The 14,372-nt window shown below is 37.6% G+C and overlaps 2 protein-coding genes across 3 annotated transcripts in view; both read right to left on the bottom strand.

The window, feature by feature from the left end:
* LOC145666940 (retinol dehydrogenase 14-like) overlaps nucleotides 1-1,432 on the bottom strand; it is a 46,136-nt gene extending 44,704 nt beyond the window's left edge. The window contains exon 1 of one of the 2 annotated variants that reach the window (XM_081734557.1): nucleotides 1,240-1,432. The gene's annotated coding sequence lies outside the window, so the exon portion shown is untranslated. The remainder of the gene's footprint in view (nucleotides 1-1,239) is intronic. The other variant, XM_081734554.1, reaches the window with a different exon arrangement.
* A 2,276-nt stretch (nucleotides 1,433-3,708) lies between these two features.
* Nucleotides 3,709-14,158, bottom strand: LOC145665859 (sperm flagellar protein 1-like). The gene is made up of 4 exons (XM_081732973.1): nucleotides 14,031-14,158; nucleotides 11,390-11,505; nucleotides 6,963-7,131; nucleotides 3,709-4,144 (listed from the first exon to the last, which is right to left on the bottom strand). The coding sequence occupies exons 1-4, from the start codon at nucleotides 14,155-14,157 to the stop codon at nucleotides 3,849-3,851; spliced, it is 708 nt and encodes a 235-aa protein (XP_081589099.1). The 5' UTR covers nucleotide 14,158; the 3' UTR covers nucleotides 3,709-3,848.
* Between the last annotated feature and the right edge of the window lie 214 nt (nucleotides 14,159-14,372).

Raw genomic sequence — 14,372 nt, forward strand, 5'->3', positions numbered from 1 at the left:
AAAAAAAAATCTTGCAACTCTACAATATTTCTCCATATAAACATAGTCTTGAAAGAGACATACAACATTTTTTTCATCTTGCAAGGGGTCAAACCATGTGCAATTTTCCTGATCGTCTTGCTTGCTAACTGCTATCGTCCTACCACTGACATGAAAAAAAAAAGGTTTTACCGCTTCCGAAACGACGGATTCTTTTGGACGGGGAGGGGAAGCGCGCTAAAATACATGTTTTTAATGAGGAGATTCACTATTTGTCCACTAGAGTGCAGTGGTGCATGGGTGGAGATATCTTTCTTGCTTTCAAAAAGTTGTAATGTGTAAATAGTAAATAGAAAGATCGGGTTGCAAGATTTTTTAATGACAGCTACAAGGTTCTTGAAAAGTGACAACCCAGATCTCGATCCACTCCATCCGCTCTCCTGCGAAATTCACGACTTAAGTCACATTTGCCTAAAGGCATTAAAACAAATTCAAGTTCAAAATTTGGGAACTTCACTGTAAGTTTGCGCAACACGCTGATCTTCACTTGTCATAGCAGTGGTGCCAGAGTGTTGGTTGAAGCTTCAGTGCTCTATTAAACAGTTTTGAAAATGGCATTTTCTATTGAATAAGAAGGCTGTTCCTAATATTGAATTAAAGGCACAACGAAGTTTACTACACAAATTCTTGTTCCTCTTTGTTAATTTTTCCTCTACTGGATTATATTGGGGGGGCGAGGACCCCACCTTTAAATATTGGGGGCCAAATTATCCTGCCCCCCGAAGTCGGTGTCTATGTTCACTATCATTCAATTGTGGCTTCAAAAGCAATGTACAATATAGCAAACCACTTAATAGAAGAAAGTACTCGTGCTGTACTATCTTTACATACCTACCTACATACATACATTATATATACCCAGATTCTAACACAAGACAGTTCAACAGATATCCTGGAAAAATGCAAGTAAGAATTGTCCTGAACAAGACCTATACAAAACATAGTCCGTATTTAACAGGTTAGCAAATTTGGATCAGAAATTATTTACAGACGTGTAATATCTTTCGAGCTACTAAGATTGGAGGGTGTCCGAACCTGGCGAACCCTGTGGATGCACCCCTGGCGTGATGTGATACTTTTCTTGAAGGGAGAAAGAAGCAGGTTCGAATCTCCTCAGCGATCGCCTTTTCCTTCTTTTCCACATGTGATCTGCTGTCTGAATCTACCGTTATTGAAACATAGAAATATCTTTTTCCTTACCTTTAACGTTAGGACCTAGTGTTTTTGCAACATTCACATCTGTGTAAATATTATCATAAGAAGCTATCCACACATTACACTGGTTCTTCAGTAAAGGATATAGGCTTATGTGCTATCTGTTTGCTATCAAAAGTGATTTCCATTTGTGGTTTCGACACTCAGTCTTTTGTTTCGTCACTTCAATTTTCTGCGAAGGGAATAACGGAAATCCTACAAATTGTTTGCATTTCTTTCTTTGCTTGGCCTTCCCTTCCCAACCAATTCATTAGGCAGGAAGTGAGAAGTGGTTTTGCCTTCTTCACACAAAGGATGATCAAATACATTCGTTGGGATTCTTTTCTATAGAGTATAGCGCTCTGCAAGTTATATTAAACTTTTCCCAAAGGAAAAAAAAAATCTTGTGAAATTCATAACGAAATATAAGCGCCTATCAACTGAAGGTACTTCATCCCACGAAGTGAAAATCAACTGATCGCAACTAACTTTATGGACTATGGAACCCGGACGCTCAATGCAGCGTTCACAAAAGCTGTCCCTACTCAACTGGATACAATTTCTACTTTGTATTCCTATTTCTGTGAGATCAATCTTCATTTTGTCCTCCCATCTGCGCCTAGTCCTTCCTCATGGTGGTTTTCCGATTGGATTTCCAGTTAGAATTTTGAAAATGTTTCTACCTTCTTTCATTCTGGCTACATAACCTGCCCACCTGAGCCTTCTAAACTTGATGATCTTAATAATGTTTGGTGAACGGTATAAATTGTGCAATTCCTCGTTATGAAGTTTCCGCCATTCCCCATTCCCGTCTCTCTTGGGCCCAAATATTCATTTCAGAATCTTGTTCTCAAAAATTTTCAGTCTTGTTCTTCCCTCAGAGTAAGCGACCATGTTTCGCTACCATACAGTACAACAAGCATGATTATCGTTTTATCTATATTTTAAGCTTCAAATTCCTAACTGAATAATAACACGAATTCCCTGCTTTTAGTCGGCATTTAATGTCTTCCTGAATAAGATTTTGGTCTGTTAATATTGATCCTAGATAGGCCTATTTGAAAGTATCCACTTTGTCAAATATTCAACCGCACGAAACTACTGAAACCAAATGTGAGACGGCGTATTTACGATTTTGTTTCGGGAGGGGCTTTGCTAACTTTCGGTGGGGGGGCCTTTGCCTGAAAATGTGAAAATTCTGCAAGATATTTCATATACTTTACTATAGAAAGTAAGATTTCGGGAGGGCTTAGGCCCGGAAGCCCCCCCCCATAAATACGCCACTGAGTATACTAACATGGTTATTGAACAATTGGGCCAGGGATGTAATTCAGGGTATACAGCAGTGTACGGCGTAATTCAGTTTACACTCAAGTTTAATTCAGGGATGGAAAATTGGGTGGATTTATTAAAAACTATTGTACACCCAAACAATTGGCAGTATCACAGTGGGGAGTACACAGCGTTAACAGTGGCGGATCTAGGAGGTAAAAACTGGAGGGAGCAGCCAGAACACAGACTATGATACGTATATCATGAGATTAATATAAATTTTCAAAAATATATAAAAAATTGCTTAAATTATTTTTGTCACCCAAAAAACTAGAGCGCCTAGGGCCTGGCCCAGCACTAGATCCGCCACTGCGCGGGAAGGAGTTTGGTTAACTTTTTCTTAACAAGTTAGACTTTACCAATCTACTTATTGCACCTTCACAAAGATTGTTGTCAACTGAGAAGAGCTTCCTTTCATTCTTTGAGATCCGAAATTGTGGACATTATTTTGAACTCAAATGGTAGAAATGTTCCAATGGACGTTCAGATTTGTTTCGACATATTCATACAGTGCCGCTTGTTCAATATCCATCTTGGTATCAACCTGTCATATTTCGAACATGAAGTTGAATAATAATAATAATAATAATAATAATAATAATAATAATAATAATAATAATAATAATAATAATAATAATAATAATAATAATAATAATAAACATGCTCCACGGAACATTATTCTTCCACTCAAACAATGAACTTCACATATGAAGTAAATGTGCTGCCCTTTCTCACTCTTATGAATAATTTATTGAGGGCAGCTTCGTCTCCCATATTCCTGACGCTTCTTGTTTCGAACCACTCGATGGACTAAGACCATTGGTGGTAAGATATACAAGAGATAAAATATTAAATCGGCTAAAGAATGAAAAAACAATCAGCATAAAACAAGTAATGAAACTAAGCGACGTCGCATCATATGTCGGTCGCCGAAGGTGCATACACGGGTCTTATTTCCAGACACTACCAATTAAAGTACCTTGGGAAAATACTTTCTTGGAGTGTGTATACTACTTTACGAAGGATTACCTAGCAGTGAGGCTTCCATTATTGAAGCAGAGCATCATTACTTCCGACAAAGTTCAACCGCTTCGGTTAGCTTTTCAGAACCTACTAAATACGTACCCATGCGGAAAAAAAAACTTTGAAAAATAACACAAGGACACATTTATTGGCACCAAACCTTTTAATATAAAGTAAATACAGGTTATCAAAATGCCCCCTTCCCTCTGTCGAGTAACAAACGGCACGAATATTTACAGACTAATCCCAATAACTTCCTGTCACACTCTTTTAATCTCCATGTTTCCAAGAACCTTTGTAGTAAATTTGTCTTTGTCTTTGGCGCTTCCACGTCGAGAGAGTTCCTGGTAATGCTCTACTTGGTTTACCAAATCCCGAATCCTCTGATCTTTGAGTTTCAACAGCGACTCCAGATGAGCAATTTTTGTCCTTAGAGCACCAATGGTTTCTTCCTTCTGCTGAAGCTCTTGTGCTTGCCTTTCGAGCGTCGAACACGAGACTAGCTGCATTTTCTCAACGTCCTCTTTCTGTCTCTCGGCTTCTTCCCTTACGCTCTCTGCAACAATATAAAAGCAAGATATATGAGTTTGATGGAGGCTACCAAGCCAATCGACTATTGTGACAGTGCAATGAGTAGCTAATGTATTGGTGTGTAGCGAATAATTGCTATAAACTTTGAAATAAAGGGTGGTTATGACATGTTCAGGAAATTGAAAGAGAGAACAAAAATGTATTGGAAGAAATTACAATGTGTGGTTTGGTGTTGGAAATCGGACGAGTAGAAGAAGGAAGATCAAGAAGTATTGCAGTATTGTGAGTTGTGATAAAATTACAAAACTGAGTGCGTTCTTGAGCTAAGTGACTGTGAAAGTTTAAATTAGGTAGTGTGATGAAATGATTGTATTAGGCACATGAGAGAAGATAGCGGATGGTAAGGAATTGCTTGATCTAATACAGATAATAGCGAGTAATTGCTATAAACTTTGAAATAAAGGGTGGTTATGACATGTTCAGGAAATTGAAAGAGAGAACAAAAATGTTATTTGTATGGCAAGTTATTGCGAAACCCAATGACGCCTTCTCCATTCGCTCTAAGTACTGGTAATGTGCTGTTGTTCCAAGAGAGTCGACAAGATACAATTTTTTAAAGGAACGTTTCATCAGGAAGGAAGAACCCGATATGCTCTCCGAGTGATAATGCCTGGAAAAAGTTGTTTGATTTTAGGGAGGAACGCATGCTGTGGAAAGTTCAAATTCATGATGAATATAAAGTTAAGAGTGGAGTTTTGTAGCGAGTTGTATTAAAATTAACATAGTTATTCGAGTAGGGGACATAGAGAGAAACGTTAAAAATTTGTTTGACTGCAAGAATAAATTGTTGTAGTACGTGTTTCCGATGAAGGGAATGAGTGTTCTGAAGAACAAGAGTGAGAAATTCCATCAATTTGTCTACTGTCGCCGGTTCATCGACATGCTGATCTGTGTTAATGGAGATGCACTGTGTCCGTAAGAACTTCGTCAGGTGCAGATTTCCTTTTGCACTTATACCTACAAAAAGAATGCTGGTCTTTGCAGGTAGTACATTGAGGAAGTAGCTGTATATCGGACAGCGACATTTTTGGCGTGGACCAGAGCAATAGCCAGGTACTGCATGGTTCGTGCAATAAACCTTTGAATGGCTGTTGTACACCTAACATTTCTCACAGCGCAATAGCATAGGTGCAGGTGACCGAGAAGGTTCTGCATGATGTTCGCGTTTATAGATGCATGCACCATAGATCAGAGACGACCTATTGTCGCCTGCGATGGTGTAAGGATGCGTCAGAAGCCATGTAGGTAGTCTTAATGTTATTCCGAATACGTTTTATTATTATTATTATTATTATTATTATTATTATTATTATTATTATTATTATTATTATTATTATTATTATTATTATTATTATTATTAATCGTGTATCCCTCCTACTGTAACTTCTTGGTAATTTCTTTGCCTGAATAACTAGGATCAACTCTGTGAATAACAACAGATAGCACTGGAGGTCGTTTAGGCAGAGGAAGTTGCTTAGATCGCGCAAAAATGAGTGATGTGGTGATGATCTATTTACCGAAGGTTTTAAGGTATGATTTATTTCGGACTGTGGTTGCGAAATTAGAATCCTTGAATGTAAAGATATAGCCGTTTCGAGTTTTTACAATTTACTGGAGTGGTACTTGGTATATGTTTACGTCACTGGATGATTTTTTTTTTTTTTTTTCGTTCAAGAACTTCGTTTGTATCGAAGTTCTGTAGTAACAAACAGTGTAGAGGTGAAGCAAAGTGGAATGATATATTGAAATTGCCAGATGTTTTGTGTGCTGGTGTGGTGACTTTGATATCCATATGGAAGAGTCAGAGCCGGAAACAAAACGGTGCTTCTTTACTGGAGGTGAATGTATTAGCCTGTCAACAGAACTCTGGTGACTATGCACAGACCTCGTTCGGTTTGAGCGCTCTAAAGCTTGTCTATGTCTCTCGCTGCATTCTTTACGCTTCTCTACCTATATGGAGTGAGTAGAGGGACCAGAGAGAACAGGTGATAACCCTTCATGGCGACATTTCAATGATTATCCAGAGACTGAGCCAGGATCTGCTATCAGGGAAGCTGATCGTGAGGGATAAGGCTTAAATTACGATGGGAGGCATTGATGATATGAGAGGAGTAATAAAAAAAAACTGAAGGTAAGACGGCTAGTTCTGGTAGCCGCCAAGGGTGAATACATTCACTGGCCAAATCGGTATGACGAGAGAAAAAATCCGGGATTAGGAGAAGAAGGGTGGTCAAAAAAATCAGTAGCAAGTTACTGATAACTTTGAATTCGCAATCGATCGTGAGCATGCTATATTTTGTCCGTCGTCCAGTCTTAAGTAAGAGAATTAATCAGGTAATAGTATTGATTGAATAATAATAGTCTTAATGAATGGGATCGATGGAAATGTAGGCTGTCTAAGAGATTATCATATTTATTATTTATTGTGCATTATATTAATATTAATTATACATTCAATGGGGTGATCCAAGGAAAAGCACACAATTAGTAATAAGTAAATTGGTAGAGTCCAGTAATGGATATAACCATTTATTACAAGAACACAATTTATTCGAGTAAAATGAATGAATATGGATGATGAAGTGAATGAAATTAAATGCAGTGCTCTAGACGCCACATTACAAGGTTTTGTTAATTCAGACAAATGAAGTTGTCTTCTCTTCCTGGGACGATTCAGGAACTGTGGTGATTGATGTTTGTTTGTTATAAGTACGTGAATAACTAGTTAATGTGTATGAATTCACTTTGGATTATTTATTGCCTGATGAAGCAGCTAAACTTGCCTGGAATATTTGTTCCTCCGAAACACTTGACCATCTCTTTGTCATTAATAAATATGTTTTCAATCTTCGTCTTCAGCTCATACAGCAGCCTCTCCACAAAACCAGGTTTGGCCGCAGCTAGTTTCTGTATGTTACTCGGCGCTATGCTGATGTTTAACTTGCTCAACACCTGCAACAGTTTAATTATATATTCAACATTCTCATAACGGCACAATTCAAATAAAACTATTTAATATCTATTTTAAACTATCATATATTACATATTCTACACCTTAAAGTTTCTTCAGTACCCATAACAGTTCAATTCTTTCTTTGTAGTAATGATACGAAAAAAAAAGTATTACGACACATTTAACGTTTTCTCGTCTTTTACACTTTTTTAAAGGTTCCTTCAGTTTCCCAATACTTACAACACATTGAGAACTGAAGCGACCAATTTTGAAAATATGTCTGTTGTATCGGTGCCTGTTGTCCTGTATGTTTGCGAAACATGGTCACTTGCTCTGAGGGAAGAACGTAGACTAAATGTATTTGAGAACAAGATCCTAAGACGAATATTCGGACCCAAAAGGAACGGGAACGGGGAATGGCGGAAACTTTATAACGTGGAACTACATAATTTATACGGTTTACCAAACATTGTTAGGGTCATCAAATCTAGGAGGCTTAGGTAGGCAGGTCATGTAGCCAGGATGAAAGAAAGTAGGAACGCTTTCAAAGTCTTAAGTGGAAGTCCAATCGGAAAACGACCATTAGGAAGACCTTGGTGCAGATGGGAGGACAACATTAAGATGGATCTCGCAGAAATAGGAATACAAAGTAGAAAGTGGATGCAGTTGGCTAAGGATAGAAGTCAGTGGAGAGTTTTGTGAACGCGGCATCGAACCTCCGGGTTCCATAGGCATAGAGCTTTTAATTAGTCCGCTCAAGTATTTGAAGTATGTGTGTCCTCTACAAAAAACTTCATGTGGTTGATCCGAGTATTGATGTATTCAGAATGTCCTTCACTAAACTTAAAAGGTAGTAAATTCTTTAAGTGCCAGAATCAATAATTAACCATTCATTAAAATTATCACTTGTCTATTTATTGTTATATGTTTATCTGTGTTGTGAATAGTGTAAATGGGTATGTTTATCTGTAGTATTCATCTCTATAAATAATTACATAAATATCGGTAGTATTCATCACTAAATAATAAAACGAAGTGAATTCAGAACTTTTTGCTGGAAAAAAGTGAGCCGTTCATGAAGAAGAGAGTTTTTATTTTCTTTTTGACTTCTAGATTTATTTGTTAATATCCTTCCCTCGGAACTTTCCCCTACTCACCCCACTGAATGGAGACACCTAACTTCGTTGCTGATCAATTTATTCTACTCCTCAAAGCGTACACACTGAATTCAATTTCTACTTCTTAAAAAAATCGCCTTTATCCCTGTGGTCTTCAATTGTTAAGACTATTCTCCGAAAATTTTGAAAATAAGCCAGATATAATTTACAGAACCCTATTATATTAACTTTAAAAAAAATGTTTTGCAGCCCATATAGTATGGACACCCAAAGTTCGAGTCTGTAAGAAAAAGCTAGGAAGCGGTTATTGTTTCATTTGATGGCGTTTTGTAGATACAACGTCTCTTCATAAAGTTCGGTGAGTGACGTCATACTGCTCACGGTCGTAAGAATGCGTCACCGCCGCCCCCGCGACGGACGTATATATTTTAATCACGCTAGACCCTAACCATAGGAGATAACTACACGGTTTTGATTGGTTGAAGCTATCCGTTTCTCGCCACGTAGCATACCTATAGCATAAATCAAACGCTAGCTGCTGTCGGTCCTCGTGGCAGAGCATGCTAGCGAATTGCCTTTGGCGTGGGTTTAAACCCCCCAAAGGAAAGTTTCTCTCTTTCCTTTTTACATTTTCATAACACTTTTATCATTAAAATAAGATAAGAATGATACTCATTTGCCGTTGTACGTGATATATAATGCAGAGATGCAAATAACCACTCGCCCGCGGCCAGTAGTTGGATAAGTGCAAGCTTTGTTTCTGACTCGTGCCCCATACTTTAACTCCGTAACGAATGGAACTTCGGCTTGAAGCCTGTGAAGACGTCATCGACATGGTGGATCGAGACCCAAATTTCCTGAAAACTATCGTCACAGGCGACTGGATCTGGTGCCAGAGGTACGACCCTGTGAAGACAAGCGTCAAACTATGGAATGGGGGGGGGGCTTCCAGGGGCGCCAAAAGCAAGAAGGTGCGAAATGAGAGATCCACGTCAAGGCAATGTTCCTGGTTTTCTTCGACACTGAGGTCTCATCCTCCGTAAGGCCACTACGTTAAATGCCACTACGTACATGGAAATACTGAAATGTATGCTGCAACTGATTAAGCGAGTAATCCAGCACGGCAGCATGATAATGCGTGGCTACACTCTGCCTTTCCGGTGCAGCAGGTCCTGGCCAACAGGGGAGTTGTGTCACTCAATCGCCCACACTACTCCCGAGAATTGTCTCCCTCGGACTTTTTTCTTGTTCCCCAAATTAAAATCAGTTCTTAAGGGCCAGAGGTTTTCGGACATTTCGGACATCCAAAGTAATGTTACGACCCAGCTGAAGACCATCCCTAAAGACAAGTACGCCAGGAGTTTTCGGGAGTTATACAGCCGTTCCCAGAAGTGCATTATCATCAACGAGGATTACTTTGAAGGCTTCTTTCACATTATTCGGCAATTTGCCGGATCTGTTTCCGGCAGTTTGCCGGATGAGAAGTGTACCCTTTCATACTATCCGGTGCTTTGCTGTGGATGGAAAATATGCGAGGAGGGTTGCTGTGCAACTGAAGAAACAAAATCTTATGACTTTTGTCGTGTTGTGGTAGTTGCAATGGACAGATGCAAAAAGTGTCTTTTACTCGCCTTGTTAAGACAGACAGGAAAAAAAGTCAGAGACACATATGGGTTCACTTTTTTTTTTTTTTTTTTTTTGAGAAGTAGTACCTTGAAGGAGATTTTTCTATACTGTTTCCACAAGTGATAGACTTGAGCAAAATAGCGGCCAGGTTCTGGATATTTAAAATACGATCCCGATATTCACCTGTTGTAACTGGGAAAACCAGAATAAAGTTCTTTCAGGATAGTCGGTGGTTGAGATCTATCCCAGAATGCAGTGGCGGATCTAGAAGGTAAAGACTGGAGAGGGGCTGCCAGATCCCAGAGTATGAGATATATATCATAAGTTTACTGTAAATTTTCAAAATATATAAATAGTAGCTTAAATTATTTTCGTCATCCCGAAAACTGGGAGAAGCTAGGCTCCCGGACCCGCGCTAAATCCATCACTGCCAGAATCCCAAGTCAACACAACCACTGAGCCCAAGGCTGATCTGTAGGCATTATTTATTATTATTATTATTATTATTATTATTATTATTATTATTATTATTATTATTATTATTATTATTATTATTATTATTATTATTATTATTATTATTATAGCACATTTCGGGTTTATTCTTTTGTTTTAAACTTTCCGACTATTGACTCAAGTCTCTTTAAAGTACTGCTCTAGTCCCTGTACTCAAAGAACTATTCAAGAAATTACAACGATAGAAGTATTAAAGATAATTATAAAATATATAAGGTACGGTATATTTATCAAATATCACATCATGAATTCTCTCTTGCTTTGCGAAAGTACATAAAGGTATTATTACTAAATATATAATATTGCTGAAATATTTGATAGTGTATATTTCAATTTTGGGGCACCTCAAATTTATAGAATTACAAGCTCATTTGCCCAGTGCTACCCGGACATTTATTTCATAATCTTCCATTACATAAAAAAAAATAATTTATATTGATTTGGACTCTTTAATCAACGACCTATGGACCTATGGATTACTGTATATACGTAAAACACGCGCATCCATATTATCACAGCCTCTCTACTCTTTCCTGGCAACACTTACTTCCTCCCCCAACACCCATCCGGCAGTTTGCTTCGTATATGTGAAGAGCTTAATTGCTTGTAATGTCCCGCTTGGCTATACACGGCAATCTGCCGCGCCGGATTCTAGCAGGGAGATCCGTCTGTTTTTGCTCGCCGGATAAATATCCGGCGACCGCCGCACATATGTGAAAAGCTCCATTGCTTGCAATGTCTTTCTACCTTGTCCGGCAATTCGCCGGAAACGGATCCGGCAAATCGCCGGATAATGTGAAAGTGCGGTAAGAGCTATTTCAGCAAACTTTCTGGGCAGAGGATGTGTTACTTCTTATCTCTCTTATAGTATTCATTCCCTTTAGGCTATTCACTAAAAATCAAGAAATAGATGTGAGCTTAGCGGAAAGCCTTCAAACCACTTAGAATTCATGGAACCAATTGTTCGTTCTAGTCTATTTTTTTAAAAAATAAAAGTTACCTTCCTATTCAGAGTATTCCAATTTTCAATTTTCATGGCGATTCCATTGGCAGGAACGTAGTTGTGTAAATCAACAAGCCTTGGGAAGTAGTATTTTAAAATTTCAGCAACAGGAACTGTAAAAACAAAGCATCTATATAGACTTAGATAATTTATAATGTGACTTGAATCTTGGCTACTGTTGCTAAGGGCGCCGATTTCTCTGTAAATTTGGGGGGACCATTCAGATGCAAAAGGTATATATGTGAGGATTTTAGAATAAATTGCATTCAAATTATGCCAAATATTGTATATTCATAAATACAATAGGGGGCATACATGAGCTTTGGGGAGCCCGGGCATCCTGGTCCCCCAGGATCGGCGCCCTTGACTGTTGCCCGCGAGACGAGAAATAAAATTTTCTTGTCTCATTCCATAAATTTTGAATAAATCTCGTCTCGTCTCAAAGAATTATCATCTCGTCTTGTTTAGTAAATTAACCCCTTCACATATGACTTCTTTCGGATTTTTTTTTTTTTTTTTTGCAATGGTGTAAACATCTATGCCTCTTCTGGCGCTTACTTAAACTAACAGATGTTGACAAAGCACAGGAAACCTGTAAGCTACTGCCTTCTATTGACAGCAAGCGGAATACAGCCGCTCAAACATCGGAACGCGTGACACGCGTCAAAATACGGAAGTGAAAAGCAACGCGTTCAGCGCGTCAAAATATGGCAAGGGGTTAATCTACAAAATTTACGACCTTATTTTATTTTATCCTAATTTCACCTAGAAGCTATCAGAATTCTTCCGTGTCACGAAAGATCCACGAAATATAACAACATTTAAATTGTATTTATTATTGGAGTATACGTATATTGTGTACTGACTTGTGTATATTTAAACGTTGATTGTATTCGTACAATCACTTTATCTATTTATAGTTTTCATACTATGAACCATGCAACACTAAAATACAATGTTTGACAATCTAAGACTTGGATAAATTAATGTTGAAATAAGATGAGATGAGATGTCTCATGGGCAACATAGATTATAGCATTAATCTTAGGCCTAATATTCTCAAGCAAATTGGTGTGGTTACAGCTTGAATTAGTCTTGGAATAGGTTACTAGTCATATGAAACCTATGTCAACAAATGGATTAGGTTCTTGATTGGTTGCAGGCCCTTAGTCACAAACCATTACAAATTGCACAACACAACATACAATTCAATAGTTATTTTCAAAATACGCTGTTAGTTTGCATTTAAATAATATCCGTTACAACTGCATTTATTCCGAAGTTGGTCGTCTGTCTGATTTTCGACAAAAAAAAAAAAAAAAAAAAAAAACGTAATAACAGCTACGAAAATTTAAGAATCATTGGGCCTTATGCAGAGTCATTCTGACGCGTGATTAGTGCCATACTAAAGACTAACATAAGTTTAATGCAGTAATTAGACCCTTAGTATGGCGCTAATCATACGTCGAAACGACACTGTATAAGGCCGATTATTTTTTGGACCGCTTTAAAAGGGTGTAATAGAGTAAGGTAGCATAGAAAAATGAAATGAAATCTTGGAGTTTTACGTCCCACGGTTAAGCCGACGAGGCTAAAGGAGACGGTGATGATGAGAAATGAATGAAATGGTGGAATGAATAAAGCGGGAGGAAACGGGAGAACCCCAAGGAAACCCACGCCCACGGTGTTTGTGAAACACACAGTAGAGTAAGATAGGGATAAGAAGGGTAGAGTAGGGTAGGGTTAGCTTAAGGTTAGGGAAGTGTGGACTCATTTTGTTAAAATTAATAAGAGTATAATTTCTCTCTCTGCGTAAGGATACCAACTGGAACGTCTCTGTACGCCTACAGCAATGTTCAGAATACAAATGCTCTTTACTTTCTCAAAATCCAACCATGCGATAACCTTGCGCGAAGTAGTTCTCTTCACTTGCCAAATAGTTTCATGTTTATAACTGCTTATAAAAAAAAATAAACACAACTTCCACTTTTCTTACATATTATCAAGAAAATTTTCAAAATTCTGCTAGAAACAGGCGACCAACTTTGGAACTTAACCCATTACGGCTACAAAGTTTTCTTATGAGACTTTTTTTTTTTTTTTTTTTTTTTTTAAGGAAAGCACGGTATAGCTTAATAATAAAGTGTTCACCTCTGATAGCAAGGTCTTTGGTTTAATATTAGCTCAGGTGAATTTGTAGTAAACAGCCTTTCATCCGTTTGCTTTCTCTGGATATTCCACTTTCCTCATTTTGCCCATTTTCCAACGATCTAAATTTATGATATCCTAAAGTGCATAACCTTAAAAATCTCACTTCATTCAAACACCTTACAACTTATTCTGCTACATTCGAAAAAGTTTCATACCTATCCTTTTCATTATACACATTACATTAAAATACAGAAATAGCATTATCTCTAAAATCAATAATCTGTTTCTGATATGAATTCCATGTTTAACCTCTAGATTCTGGTTTATATGATCTTTTGATGAATAAGGACTAACTACACAACCTAAAATCATGTTTTTGTACTATTTACTTCTATAATCACTTTTCTGTATCTGTATCTGAGATAGTCTGATAAAGGCGTAATTAGCTAATCATTATAAAGTAGGGATATTTCTGTAAGTAACTCACTTGCATCTGCGAAATCTCGAGCTATGTTTCGCTTCCGTTTGCTTAGAGGTATTTCATCAACCCATGAATAAATGTCTTCTAATTTAAAACAGTCGCCAGAATTATCAGAAATATCACCTTGAGACATTGTCCATCTGCTTCTGACACCTCCACAGATAAATTTATATTAAAAATATCTTCTTTATCGTTTTTAGTTTAATTAATTTTGACGATAACCAATGATTATCGGCCTACTTTATTTTTTTGCAAGTAGTAGCACTTTTCACCACCGATTTATAGCTAATTGTCATAAAATCTCCTCATGTGACTTTCAAGAGAACAGTGTGTACAATATCCGTAATT

Source organism: Thermobia domestica, chromosome 12, assembly GCF_964235325.1.
Source record: "Thermobia domestica chromosome 12, izTheDome1.hap1.1, whole genome shotgun sequence".
Lineage (NCBI taxonomy): Eukaryota > Metazoa > Arthropoda > Insecta > Zygentoma > Lepismatidae > Thermobia > Thermobia domestica.